We start from the raw sequence: 19,808 nt of genomic DNA, 5'->3' as shown, positions 1-19,808 counted from the left end.
GCCCTATCATGTATGTGTGCAGCCAGGGTTTGGCTGAAAGGAGCTGGCAACCCCGTGCAGACAGCTGTGGCATCCTAAGGGCCAATGCTCAGAGCAGTGAGTCAGATGGGCCTTGAACCACACCTGCCTTGCCGGGAGCTCTCCTTGTACTCTGGGGCACTGCTTGTGAAGTTTCACCTTTTAACTACTAACAGCTCTGCTGGGTCTGAAAGGATCTGTCCTGGGTAAAGCATCTGGGAGTTTGGCTACCATACCCACTTTCCTGGCTGGCTATGATCTCTGTACAGGCTGACCACACTGGCCCCAGATGCCTCCCAGCTCAGCCCCAGACATTAGATTTGGGCACACTGGGGAATTTCTGCCAGGTGGTGTTTCCTTTGGCAATGGGATTAGATGCCAAAACCCTGCTTGGTGCGTCTCCCAGCACCACCAAGGAGGAAGTGTCCTCGCCTTCACTGTAGTCTGCCCCAAGCTGTACACTTTGCTCACATATCCAGCTCACTGGGCAGTGGGTGGCACCAGGATAGCAGGGGAAGTTCAGAGAGAAGGTGAGGGAGTTGGAGTAAAACCAGCATAGCTGTTTTTGGAGGGAACCCTGGCCCTTGATCAGCCATGGCCCAGTCTGCCCATGGTCAGTCCCTCAGCTCGTGCTCCCATCTTCTCCTTGCAGTCCTGCGCGATGACTTCCGTCAGGCTCCCAGTGACGTGGTGGTGGCAGCTGGTGAGCCTGCTGTGATGGAGTGCATCCCCCCCCGTGGGCACCCCGAGCCCACCATCTCCTGGAAAAAGAATAGCATCCGGATCAGTGATAAAGATGAGCGCATCACAGTGAGTCCTTGCCTACTGGGTAGCTGCAGAAACTGTGGGGGTTGTGTCTCTAGGTTTTCAACACTCCTGGCTGGGGACAGCCTGAAACTGAGCAGGGTCTGAGCAAGGGGAGTCCCAAGGGCTGGGCTGACTCCAAAGGACAAGGCGCCAGAGCAGTAGCATATTCACTATGTAGAGCTCTGCTCTGCACATATTGAAGGCTCAGAGTGCCTCAGCCAACAAGGGGCTGAGGGCTGACCCCACCAGCATCACTGCCAGCTCAGAACTGGGAAAGGAGATATTTACACTCTGCTTGACAAGCTCCACAGTGATTGCAAGACTCTGGCACTGCTTGGTGCTATGCCACCTGTGGTTTACCCCAGCTTGGTGGTAGTTGCCTGCTAGAGAAACCCAGACAGAAAGAGGCCTGCTAACCCAGCCAGTGCAAAGTCTGGTGGGGGAGGCAGTAGGGCCAAGATTAACCAGCTGGTCTCAGGAGGGGCAAAGCCAAGTATCTGCATCCAGGTATGTAGATTTTCAGGCTCAGCCTATGTTTGTATGAGATGGGGACAGACTCTGTTGGGGTGTCCCTGCCCTGGCCAGGTCAATGGGTGCCAAAGATCAGCTCAACAGCTGGACCCCTAGCACATCTAACTTACATGCAGCCCCTCAGTGCCCTCCATTCCAGAGGGCAGCCACTGGAAAAGAATTGTTGGGTGACATGGAAGGATAGTATGTGGAGGGTAAGAAGGAGCATCTGTCTTGAATCTGGGTGGCAGTGAATGCCAGGGACCCTCTGCCCAGACAGCTAGTTGGGGCGGTGTGTGACATCAGTGTGGCAGGGATGCTTAATCTAAGGTCTCTCTTCTGTGTATCTGTAGATCCGAGGTGGTAAGTTGATGATGTCCAATACCAGGAAAAGCGATGCTGGCATGTACATCTGTGTAGCCACCAACATGGTGGGGGAACGGGACAGCGAACCGGCTGAGCTGGTGGTGTTTGGTGCGTATTAACCAGGGTCAGTGTGGGGTTAGCAGTGGTGGGGAGGGACACATGGGGTCAGTGGCTCCAGCCTCTGCCCCAGTGTTGTGGCCTGCTGGGTCCCTGACCCTGGCTGGACCACTCTCTAGCTCTCTCTCCCTTGAACTGGGCCCCTGGCCCTGTATTGGGTTCAGCCCCCTGAGTCCCAAACTCCACAGGGCTGCTATTTCCAGACTCCAACTGCTTGGCTTTAGCCCCATGCAGACCACTGGGTCCTGGATCCTTTCAGTGCTCTCTCTTTGGCCATAGCCAGAGGCCTTAGCTTCTTCTACTTCAGAGTGCCTCCCAGGTACCCCATCCATGGCCTCCACACCACCAGCAGGAGTTCTGCCCTGAGCAGAGGTCAGGGCCGCACTGGCTGGAGCTCCACTCTTTCTAGTCACAAGGCCTCCATCTTGCCCACAAGTTTCTAATTAGCCTAGTACTCAGCCTGCTCTTAGGTGCTGCAGTCATTGCCCTCTCACCTGCCAGGAGGCATTTCTGTCTCTGCTCATGCAGCTAGCATGCCAGCAGGCCCCCATTGTGCTTTAATTCCTATCTGTAGCTGTCACTGGCTCCTTATTACTCTGCCGTGGGCCCGTGCTCAGCTGCCTATCTAGTTGCAGCCCAAGTAGCAGGGGTTAGGGAACATCCCTGCATCCAGATGAGTGCCGTAACTCTGAGGGCTGGGGTTTCCTTAGCGGAGCTCTCTCTTCTCCCCAGAATCTGTTCTGAGGGAAGTCTCTCAAAACTGCTTTTTGTCCAAGACAAGTGTAGCCTTGGATGAACTGGCATTTTCCATCCAGAGGCTCCTGAGCAGCTGCACTCAGGAAGGGGAGAGATGGTGGCATCTGGCAGGTAGGATTGGAAGCACAGAGTTTGATAGATGTGGATGTCCTCCCCCTTCCTTCTGTAGCTGGAGGCCAGAGGTCCTTGAGGGGTGGGTGAGCTTGGCTGACTAGCAGAAGTGGGCTCTGTTCTGATGGAGGTAGGAGCTCTCATGTGTACAGCGTGCATCCCCTGAGTCATACCTGGAGGCTTGTGTGGGACCCGGGAGGCTGCTATGGGGAAGTTCTGCAAGAGAGCTCTGCAGGCTGCTCAGAATGAATGTTTCTGATCTTCAAGATCTTTCTGACCTGTTTTGGCAGAGCGCCCCACGTTCATCAGGAGGCCCATGAACCAGGTGGTGCTTGCTGAGGCCACTGTAGATTTCCACTGCGAGGTGCAGGGTGACCCCATGCCAACGTCCCGCTGGCGCAAAGAGGAAGGGGAGCTACCGCGAGGCAGGTAAGAGCTGAGGAGCAAAGCCCTTGGCTGGGATTAGTTTACAGTGGTTTTCTGTCTGGCTCAGAACTAAGGTTCTGTCCTGCAGCAGTGGTGGTGCTGGCTGTTGGCTAGGGCCCTGGTTCCTACTCGACACACAGCTGCACTGGGGTAAGCAGAGGGGAGATGCCCCACTTGCATTGTGTTGGTGCAGTTGTAGGGGATGTGTCAGCTTCAGGTGGAGAACATGTCAGCTTCACCTGCCCTGTCATGCTAGCTGGAGTTAGTCAGAATCATGTGAGCCCTGATTCTGGCTAAGAGCAGCTTATTCCAGGTAAGTTAAACAAGTTCCCAATCAATTTACACTAAAGCATCCACATCAGTTTGCAGCTGTTCCAGTGTTCTGTGGCTGATAGTGGCAGGTGTGGATGCTTTAAAAGAAGAGTGTTGGACCAGGTGTATCTAAAGTGATGTATCCCCTGTTTATTACCCTTCCTGGTATGTACTGTTGTTGGTTTAAAGATGCCAGAGGGTCTCACAGCAGCACAGTGTCCTTTACAGGGGCTCCAACATTGGTCCTGGGGCTGTGGTATCATCCCTTGGGGGCAATACTGGTGCTGACAGTACCCTTGTCTGTTACTTCAAGGTCAGAGATCCAGAATGACAACACCTTGCGGATCAGCCAGGTCAGTGCTGAGGATGAGGGAACCTACACCTGTGTGGCAGAGAACAGCGTGGGCAGATCAGAGGCCTCCGGCTCCCTGACCATTCATGGTAAGAGCTGCTTCAGGTCATGAGCTGAATGGTATCAGCTCTGAAGCTGTGAGATCTGGGAGCATCCTGTGGGGCAGCCGAGCTCATTCCACACTTCTCAGGGCTGCCAGGTGTTGGATATGAACTTGCTTCCAGCACTGGAAGTTGGCAGGAGTGAGGGTGATAGGCCGGGCTCCCTCCCTCAGCAAACATTAAGCACTGCCAGGATGCCTCTCAGAACAGCTGAATGTATGCATCTTGTCTGTCTTCTTGCAAAGAGATGAGCCTGTGGGATTCCTGAGTAAAGCCACTGTACATGGCTGAGAGGGGTAGATAGATGCTTCCTTAAGCTTCTCATCCAGGCCAGGCCACTGGCTCAAGTGCGTCATATGTGTTTTGCCCCTCTCTGCACTCTGTGGAGTTGAACACATGATCACAGATTTGCCCTCTGTCTCCTTTGTTGTTTGATCTCAGACCTTCATTCCTATTGCCATTTGAAATACACATACCATCTTGATTTGGTTCAGCTCATCTCATTCCTTTTTTTATGTTCTCTCTGTTCCAGTTGACCCATTCCGTAAGTATTCATTCCATCTCATACCCTGGGTGCATGCTGGATGGCTGCAGGTGCCCTTGCTGCCTGCTTTTGCATGTGACAGCCTACTGTTTCACGAAGCCATGGTGGGAGATGATCTCTTGAGCAGAAGTTGCCGTGATTCCATGAAACACCAGGCCCTTTGTACAGTGCAGCATTACATCCTTGGTTTGTATGTAATACCCCCACTGGAGAAAATGTCCTGGAGGAAGCACCCAGGCATGGCTCTCTACAAAAAAGCTGATGCCTAAGGGGGCTTTTAAAGGCCTAACTCCTTCAGAACTGACAAGCCTGCTAGAATTCAATTGGACTGAAGGCCGCAGGGCATTGCCCAGCAACTCTGACCATGTCTCTCCCACAATGGACACATCTCTCTCTCTCTCTCTTTGTTGCGAAACCTGTGGGTTCTAGTATTGACCTTGGGACTTAATTAATACTAGCCCCAAACACTGCTGCATGTGTTGGACTGCCTCTACCCCTTGTGCTTTCTCTCTGGCTGCAAAAAAAAATAGGGTGCCATGTGGGAGTCCACAGCCCCACTTTCCTTGATTGTGTCAGGAGTATGGATGAAGCCAGTGTCCCTTCCCAGCTGGGCCCCAAGCAAGCAGCAGGCGGGTGTGTTTGTGAATAGCCTGTATAAATTAAGTAAAAAAAACAACAACTCCCCTTTAGAGCAGGGTCTGGCTAATGCATCCCAGAGGGGCAGAGGGAGTACTCTTTGTGCTTCCAAAGATGCATCATTACACTAAGGGTTTGTGCCATTAATAAAATGCCTCTCAAGAGCTCCCCCTAGTCCAGGGGTGGGTAAAATGCAGCCTGCAGGCTGGATGTGGCCTGCCAGACTAGTCTATTCAGCCCGTGGGGCCCCTAAAAAAGTTGGAAAATTAGTATTTATCTGCCCCTGCTGCCTGTCATGCGGCCCTTGATGGCTTGCCAAAACTCAGTAAGTGTCCTTTCACCCAAAATAATTCTCCACCCCTGCCCTAGTCATAGTTCAATCAAGGACTCGAACCTAATCAAGCAATGTGACTGACAGGCTGAGCTGCCTTTGTGCCCTGGGTCTAGTGAATAGCTACTGATGCTTTGGGTTTTCTACTTTCCCATCCTTTCCCCACTGGCAGCCTTCATGTGCAGGACAGGGTGCCACTTCCTGCTGCACCCAAGGTCATCTGTGGCCTTTGTCATCTCTCCCTTTGAAACAGAGCAGGAGTGCAGTAGGGGAGGGGTGCTTTCTGCATCCCTGTCTGTGCCTGGCTGCTGTAAAGCCAGTGAGTGAGTGATTGGTGGAGAGACTCTCCAAGAATTAAATGCTGCCCCCACCCTCCTTCCAGACCCATTTGTAGTGGATTATGGAGCAGGTGGTAGCACTGACACAGCTGTTGCTCAGTGAGGTGACAGGTCACTCTATTTGAATCCCAGCATGTGTTATGGTGAGCCACATCTTCAGAGCTGTGCAAAGCCAGCTGATCTCCCTTTTGTGCTGAGCTGGGAGTGACTTTACCAGGACTGCTTTTTAACCAGATCCTGCACCTTGCTTCTAGCCGCTGAGCTACACAGAGGAGGCAGAATTGGGTTGTGCAGGGCACAGAGAAGCCTCTGGCTGTAGATCTGCACTCCAAAGCCTAGCCTACTACTAGCAAGCACACCACAGCTCTGCACTGTGAGAAGGCGTCTAGGAACTCAACTCCCTGCGTGTGAATGGAGCTAGGTATTTCTTACCCCATGAGCTTCCTGACTGTGGGGCAGATACTGGTTGGTATTGTAGCACAGACCCTGGGCTGAGTGCCTGCCCTGCTGAGCCCAGGCTTGTTCTGAGTTTTCCCTGGTCTCTGACACCCACATAGGCAGATCTCTCCCATAGGCAGATCTGCAGCAGGCTTTCCCTACCCTTGAGGGGAGATTCTGCTGAGGCAGGCTTCCTGCTTGTAGGAACTTCCTTTGGCCAGGCATCCATGTGCAATCTGGCAATCTGTAACTCCATTAGCGCAAGGTCTGCAGTGATTAGAATAACATTGGTGCACCTGAAGCTTTGCCTTTTAGTGCTGGGTGTCCAATAAATACTTTTCAGCTCTGAGAAGCTGAGCATTGTCTCCTAGCTGCTGTGTAGGTAGTGAGGGAGGGAAGGCAGAAGGAGATAAGGTTATTGATTAGCATTTGTAAAAGGTGGTGTCATTTGTCTTGCCTTGAAAGGGAAGAGAAGGTGGGGTTGTTACAATGCAGGGTGTTATTTATGTTAAGGTGGCTGATTGAGGAGATTTGCTGGCCTTCCTCCATTCCTCCTTTCCTCCAGATCCCATTGGCAGTGGCTATCATGATAGGCTATCTGAGGCTCTGAACCATGTCCTGCTAATTTCTCCCCTTGTAAATAATAATAATTGGCAATCCCTTACAGTCAAGGTTGGTTGTCTTCCACGATTGCTTTATCTGCGAGTCTGAAGATGACTGATGAGGCTGATCCCCTTGTAATAATGTGTGAAATACAAAACTTCCTGAACTGCAGCCCAGACTTTTTTGATGCAAACAGGTAAGGAGGCTATGTGCCCGGAGTCACACAGCTCCCACGAGCCCCTGATTTGAGACACAACTGGGCACTTCATGTCTGTGTTAGCCGGAGGGGGCAGTTCCATGGCCAACTGCAGATGTCTGCCCACTCTAGCAGGAAAGTGATCTGGCCCCCCAGTATGGCAGTACCTAAATGTCTCCGAGCCTTTAATGTATTGATCCTTACCCCAATGAGGTAAGGCAGGGGCGGGCAATTATTTTGGGCAGAGGGCCACTTACTGAGTTTTGGCAAGCCATTGAGGACCACATGACGGGCAGTCCAGGGCAGATTAATATTAATTTTCTAAATTTTTTAGGGGCCCTGCAGGCCGGATAGAATGGCTTGGCAGGCCGCATCTGGCCCCTGGGCCACATTTTGCCCACCCCTGAGGTAGGGCAATGTGTATCACCCCAATATGCAGACGGGACTGGGTGCAGAGAGGCAAGTGACCTACCCAGGGTCGTAAAGGCAGTCTGTACTGGATCAGGGTAACGTCCCTGGGAGCCCACATGCCAGGCTAGAGCACTAGTCACTGCATTTTGTTAGTAAAGGGCAATTTGCTGCAGTCCAAGCTTCTCAGAACCACACCAGTTCCAGCAAGTCTCTTGTCAGGATGTGTCATGCTGGGGCACCTGGGAGCTCCCGGATCAGGAGGAGGGCAGCCTCATCGAAGGCGAAAGCATAGGGCATTGAAGATACTTGGATTGTGTGGGAGACAGGCTGACCCTTAGCATGAATCAGATGTAGCGAGGGCTTGAACTCGCTCACCCATGTCCCATCATAGTTCCCCTACATCAGGTTGTTGGCTGCTCCTTGAGGAGTGCACTTTAGTTTTTGCTAAATCACTGGAAGGGTGCAGGACACACCCAGGGCAGCAGGAGCATTGTGGAAATGTTGAAAAGCTTCACAAGGCAGAAAAACTATTTCTTCCCCATGGCTCCATGTAACCCTCCTGCCCCCTCCTTTTTGTTCCCATGTTCCAAATGAGTTCTGGCTGCTCTGGACACTGCTCAAAGCCAGGAAATCCCAGGTAAATCTTTACCTAATCATTGCAGTCTCCAGCCACAGTTTTACTTTTTCCCCCCACTTCCTCCCCAGCCCATCAGTCTGCCCCTCCCCCAGAACCTAAAGTGACCCCTGATCCCTTTCCTTATCAGAGGACTCAGGAGTGGCTGTGAGGAGGGGCAGTGCATTGTGTGTTCATAGTGCACATCTATGTTTAAGTGAGTTGTGCAGATTGGCTGTAAGTTAAGTGAGTGGTTGCATGTCCAGCTGGTTATAGCTAGCAGCAGTGTTTGTTGGTGCTTAGTAGAGCAGGAATTGTATCTGTGCTTTACTCCAGGAATGTACTGTCCTAGTGTTCCAGAGCGACTTTTGCAGATTCCTGTGGACTTGTGGTCAGCCTTAGTCTGGGGCTTGACATATAATCAGATCAGTGGTTTTTTATTGGAATTTGTAGCAGTATGGTGAAATGCATCTCCTATGTATTTGGGCTGATAGTTCTACCCCAGAAATGCCCAAGGGATGGGTAAAATGCAGCCTGCAGGCTGGATGTGGCCTGACAGACTATTCTGTTGGCATTAGACCCTCACTCTCCAATGGCCTGTTTAAACATGCATTTCTCCTCTTTTCTTGGTGCCCAAGTACAGATATCTTGGGGCATGTTGATAGTGTAAGGGATGGGACAGGTACATTCGGATAGCTTTAATCAAGCAAGTTGACAATAACAGGAAAGACACAGAGCTGTGGCTGTCCACAACCAAAATGCATAGCCAGGAGCCTATGTGGGCTTGTACAACCCATTCCATCATTTCTGTACTGCTGATGTTTACCTGTGCTGACTAGTGTAGTCATTATGCATTTGTTTTTCTGAGATGTGATCACACCTTCCCTTGAAGTGTAAACCAACACTGAGGCAATCCAGATCCTTTAAGACTCCACATAGAAACAAAAGTGCTTTCTGTCACACTCAGAAGGATAGAAAATTAGGCTTGGAAGGGACCTCAGGAGGTCATCTAGTTCAACCCCCTGCTCATAGCAGGACCATCCCCAACTAGATCATCGCAGCCAAGGCTTTGTCTGCTGCCTGATGTCAAACATCAGTCAGGAATCTAGGATAAAGCCTCCGAAGAGTCACCCCTCTGTATCCCATGCAGGCCATGAGAGGTTTTGATGTGTGACTGCAGATAGGGCTGCTAATTGCCACTTTGTTTAAAACTGTGTCACTTGCTTCCAGTTCTTCATCAGTGAGCTCTACAGGATGAAGCAGGAGCGGGTAGGGAGAGCCTCTTCTGTGCCTTCGCTGCTGGAGGGGCTCTCACAACCCCACCTGCCCTGTACGGGTAGTGCTGGGAGTCCCACTGTCACAGACCGATGCGGATGGTGATGTTTGTAGAGCACCGAGTAGTACCAACAGGGATTGAAAAAAAGATATGGGCACACTTTCATTATCACTGAAGTTCTTTCTGTGAAAAGCTGTTTGCATCCTCCCTTACTGGGTTCATGTCTAGGAAGCCAGGAGAGGGAAGCCCGAGAACCGGCCCATTTGCCTACACACAGGCAGCGCTGCCATCCTGGTAGCCAGGAGCAGCTACGGCTGGCACCTCTGCAGCCTAGGTGAAATTGTAATGGGGCTACTGGGAGCTGTGGAAGGGCTGCCCAAATCAAAAGTGCCACAAGATGCCATGCTTGGCAACCTTGCCTGCATGGTCCGTCTTCAGACGGAAGGCATTCAGATTTGAACTGAAGCAGAAACAGCTGCTTCCTGAGGTCTTCCCTGAGAGGAACAGAAGTGAAGAGCTACTTCCACTGTATGCTAGGAAGGCGCCTGACAATGTTGGACTTCTTGACAGGAGGGGAACAGGGTTTCTTTCCTTCCTGTCAGAGAAGTGTCAGGCAGGTGCTGCTGTATGTTTGCTTTGCCACTGCTCTCAATGCAACCAGTCCATCAAACAGCCAGGCTGAACATCTGGGACTAGGTGAAAACCTGGGGCACCTGAGTGTTCTGTGCCAGAGAACAGGCCTGGCTGGTATAATGGTAGAAACCCAGTCTGCATGAAGGATGCTCATGCTGTCCCTAGTGTAGAAGCTGTGCTCCACTGGTTTAGCTTGCACCACTGTGCTCCAGGGCAGCATGTCTGCATGAGGGTTTTCACAGGGTCCTGCCACAGCCAGAGGCCTGTGAGCTCCTCACTGCAGATAGGGCCTGAGTAAATTTCCATTCGGTTCCTGAAGACTCAAAGAGAAACTTGCATTCTGAGCTACAGAACTGTGTTCTGCTGAGGCAGTAGCAATCTCCCAGGTAGCGCGCCAGGCCATTCAAGCCCAGGGGGCTACAGACAAACCCATTCTAAAGATTGCAACCTTTGTCTGTTTGTCTCTCTCCCTCTTCTCATTTGCTCTCAGTTCCACCCCAGCTAGTGACTCGCCCTCGGGACCAGATTATAGCTCAGGGCCGCACTGTGACGTTTCAATGCGAAACCAAGGGAAACCCGCCACCAGCAGTGTTCTGGCAGAAGGAGGGCAGCCAGGTAGGTCTGCATGCCCTGTGCTCCTTTGTGCCCCCAACTGTCTCCCCTGCTCTGATGTGGGTGGGGGTTGATACCAGGGTACCACCTTGCCCTACAGTGCTGCCTTTCCGAAGCAGGACTGCAGTTCTCTTGGTCCAGGGCTCTGGACCTTATGTCGGGATTTGGCTGTGTAAGAAGCTCAAGCAAGTACATTGGCCTCTGCAGGCCTGTAGTCATCAGCAGGGCCCAGCACAGAGCCTGGCCTGCAGCTTCTTAAGACTTCTCCAGCAGTGAGACTCCTTCACTCCTGGATTACTGCCAGTCGGGGATGTGAGAACTGGTTGAGGCTCCCATGTGGGTAAGGCACAGCAGTGCCATTCTAGGTGGGTTAGGAGTGAGAAGGTGATGGGTCTTCTCCAGGAAGGTGCAGCCTGAGTTGCCCCCTGCCTAAAAAGGCAGCATTCAATCATGTACCCACCCATGTAAGGGGGAGGAAATAGCCACTTCGCCTGTGGTGGGGTGGGTGAGATACTATGGAAGATCGTGACCTTTCTGAGCTGAGGGTGGATGTTGCAGGGCCAAGAGACCTGTTCCAGCTTGGTGGTGCTTATAGCTCATCTCTTCTGTCAGGAACACCTCACCTAGACTGTGAGCTCCGTGAGCTCCCAGCTGGACTCCTGCTGGACTTGCTCATCTCATCCCCACCTGAACCTTTCCTCAGGGGCCACAGACCTCCCTCTCAGCCACACAGGCTCCCAGGTGCTGGCCCAGGTCCAGCTCAGCTCAGCTCACCTCCACATACTATGGCCTCCCACTCATCAGCTCAGCCCAGCTTGGCTCAACTCCCCTTAGGTTCCAGGAGGGCAGAGCAGCATCCCTGCCAGGGAATATCAGAGCCCAGGCTGGAGACGTACAGGGACTGCCTGACTGAAATCAGAGCTCTGGGGAGCAAGGACCGTCTGGCTTTTTTCATGCTTATATGGCCCTGTCCCCACCTGCACCAGCTGCCCAAAGACCGCACCTGCTGTCCAGCTGCTGCCTCTGTCCTTCTAGTACACTCACAGGCTGCTGCTTTTGGCTTCTCTAGCACCTCTGGAATGAAGGCCAAACTGCCACCTTGACCTGGAGTGAAGCTGAGGGCACCAGGGCCTGATGCAGAACTGGGGAGAGTGAAAAGTGGCCTCTTCCATCTCTCTGGTGTCACAGGCTGCAGGAGGAGAAGGAGTGCCAGCCCTTGAAGGCAGGATTGTGACAAACCAGTGTCCCCAGGATCTGACTGGAGTCTATCATGCCCTCAGCCCTACCCCTTTCAGGGAGCTCCCAAAGAGGTTTCCCAGATTACAGTGAAAGCAGGGGCACCCAGGCAGGTACTGGGCTGACCACTCTGGCAGTTGGCAGAGCCTTTGCAAATGGTTCTTGCCCCCTTTGTGCACCTCAGCTGGGTGGCCTTTTTGGTTCTTACCCACAGCTTGTGATTCTGTCACTCCTGCATTGCAGTAACACTTCACACAGGCAAATCATAGAAGTAGGGTTGGAAGGGACCTTGTAGATCTTCAAATCTGACCCCCTGCCTGCACGGGAGAAAAAACTGGACTCAAATGAGTCCAGCCAGGTAGGCATCAAGCCTCTTCTTAAAGACCCCCAGGGCAGGAGCCAGCACCACTTCCCTTGGAAGTTGGTTCCAGCTCCTAGCAGCCCTGACTGTGAAGTAGTTCTTGCGGATGTCTAATCTAAACCTACTCCCAATAATTTGTGTCCATTGTTCCTTGTCATGCCAGGGGCCGCTAGGGGAAACAGTGTCTCCCCCAAACCCTTCTGGTCCCCCCTAGTGAGTTTACAGACAGTCACCAGGTCCCCCCTCAGCCTTCTCTTGTGAAGGCTGAATAGGTTTAGGTCCCACAGTCTTTCATTGTAGGGTCCTGCCCTGTTGTCCCCGGATCATGCGGGTGGCCCTCCTCTGGACCCTCTCCATGTTGTCCACATCCCTCCTGAAGTGGGGCGCACAGAACTGGATGCAGTTCTCCAGCTGTGGCCTAACCAGTGTCATGTAGAGGGGGAAGATCACCTCCCTGGCTCTACTTGAGATGCACCTGTGGATGCACGACAAGGTCCGGTTAGCCCTGCCAACTGTGACCTCGCACTGTCGGCCCATGTTCATCTTGGAGTCAATAGTGACTCCAAGATCCCTTTCTGCCTCCATGCTCTCAAGAAGGGAGTTTCCCATTCTATAAGTGTGCTGCTGGTTTCTACTGCCTATGTGCAGCACCCTGCACTTGTCAGTATTGAAATGCATCCTGTTTATGTCAGCCCACTCCTGTAACCTATCCAGGTCTTGTTGCAGTCTTTCCCTCCCTACTAGTGTGCTCACCTCACCCCAAATTGTGGTATCATCAGCGAATTTAAACAGGTTGCAATTCACCCTGTCATCCAAATCGCTGATGAAGAAATTGAGACCGAGCCCTGGGGGACTCCACTGCTCACTTCCCCCCAGGTTGAATATGACGCATCCACCACCACCCTCTGAGTACGACCCTTGAGCCAATCTGCAATCCATCTGACTGTGTAGGCTTCAGTGCCACAGTTGCCTAGTTTTTTAATGAGGATGGGGTGGGAGATGCTGTCGAAAGCCTTGCTGAAGTCTAGAAAGACTACGTCCACGGTTACACCTGCATCCATTGCCTTTGTGATCATAAAAGGCCATCAGGTTGGTCTGACATGACCTGCCCCTAATGAAACCGTGCTTCGTGCCCTTGAGCATCATCCCTGAAGCCAGCCCATCACAGATGTGCTCCTTGAGGATCTTCTCAAAGAGTTTCCCTAGGATTGAGGTAAGACTGACGGGCCTGAAGTGGCCTGGGCCCTCTCTCTTCCCTTTTTTGAAGATGGGGACCACGTTAGCTAACTTCCAGTCATCTGGCACCTGGCCCGAGCACCACGAGCACCCATATGCCATGCCAAGGGCCCTGCAATAACCCCAGCTAGCTCCCTCAGCACCCTGGGGTGGAGAGCATCTGGACCCGCTGACTTGAACACATCCAGCCCCTCCAGAAGCTCTCTAACCTGGTCCTCCCCAACCTGAGGTCCGGAGGCATTCCCCTCGAGTCCATCTGGCATCACAGCAGGGAAGTCCCGGTCCCTGCACAAGAAAATGGAGGTGAAGAATTGGTTAAAGAGTTCCACTTTCTCCTCTGGCGCAACCACTGGATTGCCCAGTGTACTTTGCAAGGGCCCCACATTACCCAGTGCCTTCTTCATCCTCCGTATATATTTGAAAAAGGACTTTTTATTATCCTTGATCTTGGACACTAGTCCTAGCTCTATGTCTGCCTTAGCTTTCCTGACAGCCCCGCTACAGGCCCGAGCAGAGGAGGTATACTCCACTTTGGAGATAGCATCCCCCTTCCACTGGGTGTATGCTGCCTTTTTGGTAAGCAGGCATTCTCGGATGCCCTTGGTGAGCCAGGGGGGCTTTCGGGCACTCTTGCCCCCCTTGCTTCTTGTTGGGATGGACTCCCCTTGGGCCCTGAGTATTGTTTCCTTAAGGAATGACCACTCGTCCTGGACATTGAGTTCCCCTGCCCTCAAGGACCCCAGCACCTCACCCACTAGTCTCCTCAACTTGTTGAAGTTGGCCCTCCTAAAGTCTAGGGCTACTGTCTTGCTGCAGACCCTTGACACCCTACACTAGATGGTGAATTCCAGCCAGCGATGATCGCTATCGCCCAGGTGGTCAAGAACCTGGAGGCCCCTTACCAGGTCATCGCCTATGGCCAGGACCAGGTCCAACAGGGCGTTTCCTCTGGTGGGACCGTGCACCTCCTGAATTAAGTGGAGGTCCTGTATCTCAGCCAGGAACCTCCTGGAACGGTCTGTCCTGGCTGACTGTTCCTCCCAGCGGATGTCCGGGTAATTGAAATCACCCATGACAACTACATCCCTTGCCTTAAGTGCCTCTGGAAGCTGGCCCAAAACTTCCCAGTCCGGCTCCTCCCCTTGGTTGGGGGGGTCTGTAGTAGACCCCCACCGTCAAATCGCTCTCCTCATGGCCCCCTTGAATCTTGACCCAGAGCACTTCAGCCTGCCCTTCCTCTGACCCCATTCTGCTGGCAGAGGATGTGTAGTACTCCAAGTATGTGCAGAAGACTGCACATGGGCTGAGTATGTACACAGTTGTTTAGGCATATACCTGAGCAGAAATCTTGGAACAGTCCAAGAAGAGGGGCCTCCCTCCATGTTATAGGCCAGCATTACCCAGTCTTCCTCTCCAGCACTTCTTTTGAAGCTGAGCCATTGCCCCTTGAGTTAAATGGTTATTGGGTAAAATGAATGGTGAGCAGTGCAAAAGTTTCTTTTCCACTGGGGGCAAGAATCCAGGCTAAAAACCAGGGCTTGCTCACCTCTAAAGCAGCACTGATTTCACAGAGATCCACACTCTTGTTTGTACTCCAAGTAGCCCCACATTCCTCCCTCACTTGGCTGCTCAGGAACCTAGCTTCAGATGGAGCATTGGACAGGATGCTAGAACATCTCTGATGGGTCATGTGTGGCAATTAGAGAACTCAGTTGGGAAGTTGGAGAGCTGCAGGTTCCTGTCCCCTCAGGCAGTAGGAGCTGGAATCCCAGGATCCTGCTTCCTGGACAAGTCCCTTAACCACTCAGCCTGTGGGGCTATAATGGAGAAAGGACTTCTTTTCCCTAGCACATGTTGTTTGTGGGTTTCTGGCCAGCTACATTTTCATGACATATCCATAGTGGGCATGCTTAAGTGCCCAGCTGGTATATAAACTACTGACCATGCTCGGTCTCTGTGTATTCATTTGTGTGTGCATGGCGCAGTTGCAGTAGACATGCAAGTCGTGTCAGTACCAAAAAGGCTGCTTATGCAGCTGGAAATCTGCCATTCGGTGCACAGTGGGGAGCAGAGTTCTGCCCTCTGGGCTTCTGCTGTTCCTGTGAGACTGAAGTTACATTTTGGAGATCTCTGCAGAGGCACTGCTTTCTCTTGTGTCCCAGTACATGCAGCCCTCCCAGGATGGAGTGTCAGGGCCTTTTTCTTTGTGTTTTCCTTCAGATCCTGTTGTTTCCCAGCCAGCCCCCTCAGTCCATGAGCCGTTTCTCTGTGGCCCCAAGTGGGGAAATGACCATCACAGATGTGCAGACAGCAGACTCTGGTTACTATATGTGCCAGGCCATCAGTGTGGCAGGGAGTATCCTGGCCAAGGCCCTGCTGGAGGTGGAGGATGGTGAGTACTCATGAGGGTGAGTTGCATAGCAGGTGATGAGCAAAAATGTCTGGGGAAGGACTTCAGAGGGCAGAGGGAGTATTGGGTGTAGCCTCTTGGCCAAGCCCAGCAGAACTGGGGTAGAAGGGTAGCCCTAGATAAGTCTTGGCCTCAGGGTGTGGTGCAAAGCCTTTGCAGGCTCCCTTGCCCTCAGGAGCCATGCTGAGGAAGTTGGGAATTGTGGCAGCAGTATTCAGAGAGCCACAGGCCTGGCAGCACAAGCTTTGTTTGGAGTTGGTCTGAGGGGAATGGTGTGAGCATGACTACTTGGTTCACAGGGATGGGAAGGAGAATGGCTGAGTTTCCAAGCGGGCTTTGCATGAAGACTGGCCAGAGACACAGGAGTTAGCCTTCCCAGTGGGCACTGTCACAGGCTTCTGCTGGCTGTCACTTGGATGGTTCCTTGAGCTGGCAGTTGGCCGGATGTGGCCAGTGACCTGATAGTAGAGATAGCTGGTGATGCTGTCTTTGGACTAGCAGTCTGTTTAAACATCTGCCTTCCCTATTCCTGGGGTAGGTTCTGGATGAAGAGAGGTCAGCACGACTTCTCCATACAAGCAGGGCAACAGCCTGCTTCAGAATTCCATCTGGGTATGTTCACTTGATCTCACTCAGGTTTCACTGCCTTGCTTGCTGTTCACTGTCATCCCAAGGAAACTGGGACTGGGATATGTGTTTTGGTAGCCAGTAAGTTTATCTTCCAGGCTGCATTTTCAGGGGTGCAAGATTTTTAAGTGTTTCTGATCTGGATAAAAGGAGCTCAAATCCTTGCTTCCCAGGTGTGCAGAGGTAGCCTGCCAGCTGAGACTGGGGGCATAAACCATGACCTGTGGGACCTGGAGAGCCAGGCCTCCTAGCCAGGATGGTGCCCTCTAAACTGGATGAGCAATGGAAGGTTTTGGTGCATGTGTAAGGATGTGGAAGACAGGATGCAGAGACGGAGGCTGGGAAAATGCAGAAAGAAAAAGAGAAAGACCTAGGGTGGGGTTAACATGAGGTGGTCTGAGAGGGCAAGTGACGTGAAAAAAGGGAAAACTTTCTATGAAGTGGAGCTACAGCTCCTTCGTCCTAAGATGAGTTTGGTCTTCAGGGTTCCCAGCAGTGTCAGGAGCCCATAAAACACACCTGGCAAGAGGGAGGCAGTGATGAGGGCTGTGGGCAGTGCACCAGCTACCTGGCTTTACCATGGCCCAGAGTGTCCATCTTTCACTCAGCCCAGCTGTTTGATTCCTTTCTGGGGCCTCTGCCACCTGCTCCTGGTTCTATGGCAAGCTGTCACTGCCCTAGCCTGGGCAGGAGTGCAACCTAGTACTGGCTTGAGGTCTGGTACATCCCATCGGTGCTACAGGTTGTTGGCTCAGTGTCTTGTGAAGCCCTAAAGTGCCCAAAGAATCTGCAGCGAGGAGGGGAAGGGAGCCATGGCCTGGCCTCTGCAAGTAGTTTTTTTCCCAGTTCGGAAGCATACTGTTGTTTATTTAAGCCTCCTGGTGAACTTTCCAGGCAACAGCAGAAGATGTGAAGAAATTGCTGCATCCTGCAAGACCTGAGCTAGAGGTTTTCATGCTGTTAGTGAATCCCCAACTTTATTGGAGGCTTTTTCTGTTGGAAACCTGCAGGGAGCCTGTCCCAGCCCCAGCCCAGCCTTTTAGAACCAATCATTCTTTCAGGAGAACCCCTCAGGCTAGGGGTGCTGTAGCTAATGACAGCAAGAGGCAGCTGTTCATAGCAATGCCTTTGAGGACTGCAGCTTGCAAAAATGAAGTACTTTGCATGGACACTTTTTGACTTCTGACACAGTTAACACAGCTTCATCCTTAGTCAGTTGTTTCCAGACAATGCAAAACTTCACAGGGGGCAGTTTGCAATGAGTAAGCCAGAGTAACTCCATTAACGCTCATTTATGCTTTGTTTTTTTAAATTCAGCCTAGCCCCTGAAGGCAGGGCCTATGCTTTACAGTCCCCATTGATGGAGGCCAGGTGCAGTGGAGCTGGGAAACACAGTTTGTGTCCCTCGCAGGCTGTGAGATACCAGGCTTCTGGCAGTGCTATTGGTTATTATGGGCAAGTGCACCTGTTCTACAAGGCTAGGGCCATAAAACCAGCCAGGGGATCTGTTCTGCAGCTGAAGATCCTGTTAATACACATATCACTGAGACCAAAATTATCCTCTCCTCCCACATTTAGAGCCAAACAGTTGGTCTTACTGGATGGAAATGTTTCAGGCAGGTTCTCATTGCCACGTCCCCTGTTTCCAATCTGCTTTTTCTTCTTCACTATGTACTTTTGGGCACAGACACCCTTCTTCAGGCAGGGATCACAATCCTTGTCGTTTGGGAGAAACTACTGATCCAGCAAAATGCACTATCACCTGAATGATGAGGAAAGGCAAGATCAGTTATATCACAGCACTGGACCCTCCAAGTTTTCATGTCCAGGAAGATCCCAACAATGACTGTATAAGACTGCATCCTCTCCACTTTGCAATTGTGTCCTTTGTGGAGATGGTTAGAGAATCCCCAGAATTGCTCATGGTAGGGAGCTGGAGGGTAGACCAGCTGGGTTGGAGGCTGGCACGGGAGATCAGCAGCAAGCAGCTAGGCCCTGTACATGTCCTTTCCTGCCCCACACTATGCAGCTGATCCCTTCCACAGTCTTCCCTACTCTCTCTCTCTCTCTCTCCTGCCTCCACTAGGCCAGTGCTGTTAACCAAAAATAAGCTCTCTTTCTGCCTCTCTAGAAGCTTCTCAGAGTGTAAACAAATCTCCCCATATGAACCTGTCTCCACCAGCATTCCCTTCAGCAAGGTTCGCAAAATGACACTAAAAGATCCAGGAAATGTGCAAAGCTCTGCTTCCTCACTACCCTGTGAGACCAAAACAGGCTGAAGCTGAGAGGGCCAGAGCCTGAGCCAAGAGAGGCAACATGAGACTGAACAAAGGCTGAGACTGGAACGACCAGGTCAAAGAGGGTGGGTCTAGGCCATCGGTCAACAGCCAGACTTGAAGCCTACACAGGAAGGCAAATGGTGACTCAGTGATATATGCAAGGCATGGGCAAGGCTGTAGGAGCAGAGGAGGCCATGAATAATTAATTCTTAAGGTAGATGGTATCCTGAGGCACTGATGGGGCCAAAGGGGGCCCCACTTAAGGTTTGAAGAACAGGACTGGGGATCAGCTGGCCTGAAGCTAGCTAGAACTGTAAAGTGGATAGAAAACTGGCTGGAGCATCAAGCTCATAGTAGTAATCAGTGACTCAATGTCCAGTTGCCCACCAGTATCAAGTGGAGTGCCCCAGGGGTCAGTCCTGGGCCAGTTTTGTTCAGTGTCTTCATCAAGAACCTGGCAAATGTCATAGAGTGCACCCTCAGCAAGTTAGCATATGATACCAAGCTGGGGGAAGTGGTAGATAGGCTGGAGGGTAGGGCTAGGATTCAGAGTGACTTAGACAAATTGGAGGATTGGGCCAAAAGGAATCTCATGAGGTTCAACAAAGACAAGTGCAAAGTCCTGCACTTAAGACGGAACAACCCCATGCACTGGTACAGGCTGGGGACTAGCTGGTTGTGCAGCGGCTCTGCAGAAAAGGACCTGGGGCTTACAGTGGATGATAAACTGAATAGAATCTAGCAGTGTGCCCTGGTTGCCAAGAAGGCTAACAGCATACTGGGCAGCAAGGGAAACTTAGGTTAGATATTAAAAAGAATTGTTTCACTAGGAGGGTAGTAAAACACTGGAACAGATTACCCATAGAGGTGGTGTAATCTCCATCTTTGGGCATTTTCAAGACCTGACTAGATAGAGCTTTGGTTGGGATGATCTAGTTGGGGCTGGTCCTGCTTTGAGCAGGGGCTTGAACTAGATGACCTCCTGAGGTCCCTTCCAACCCTAATATGCTATGATTCTAGGGCTCACTCGGGAACTCTGGGACAGCCTCCCTTCCACAACAGAAAATAATTCCATTGAGTTGTGGCAGGTGAGAGAATAAGAGAGTACGCTGGGGAGCTAGAGTGGGACAGGAGCCAGATGGCCATGAGGGG

The 19,808-nt window shown here is 51.9% G+C and overlaps 1 protein-coding gene across 5 annotated transcripts in view; it reads left to right on the top strand.

Annotated features, from left to right (window-relative positions):
- Positions 1 to 19,808, top strand: part of ROBO3 (roundabout guidance receptor 3) — a 265,930-nt gene that overhangs the window by 190,905 nt on the left and 55,217 nt on the right. For 4 of the 5 annotated variants that reach the window (XM_090027268.1, XM_090027269.1, XM_090027270.1 and 1 more), the window contains exons 3-8: positions 671 to 828; positions 1,689 to 1,809; positions 2,976 to 3,114; positions 3,737 to 3,864; positions 10,386 to 10,510; positions 15,561 to 15,732. In XM_090027268.1, the coding sequence (XP_089883394.1) occupies positions 671 to 828; positions 1,689 to 1,809; positions 2,976 to 3,114; positions 3,737 to 3,864; positions 10,386 to 10,510; positions 15,561 to 15,732 (843 nt within the window). The remainder of the gene's footprint in view (positions 1 to 670; positions 829 to 1,688; positions 1,810 to 2,975; positions 3,115 to 3,736; positions 3,865 to 10,385; positions 10,511 to 15,560; positions 15,733 to 19,808) is intronic. The other variant, XM_090027272.1, reaches the window with a different exon arrangement.

This window comes from Crocodylus siamensis, chromosome 14 (genome assembly GCF_052110815.1).
Source record: "Crocodylus siamensis isolate JL-2025a chromosome 14, ASM5211081v1, whole genome shotgun sequence".
Taxonomy (NCBI): Eukaryota; Metazoa; Chordata; order Crocodylia; family Crocodylidae; genus Crocodylus; species Crocodylus siamensis.
This window is presented reverse-complemented; position numbering and strand designations above follow the sequence as displayed.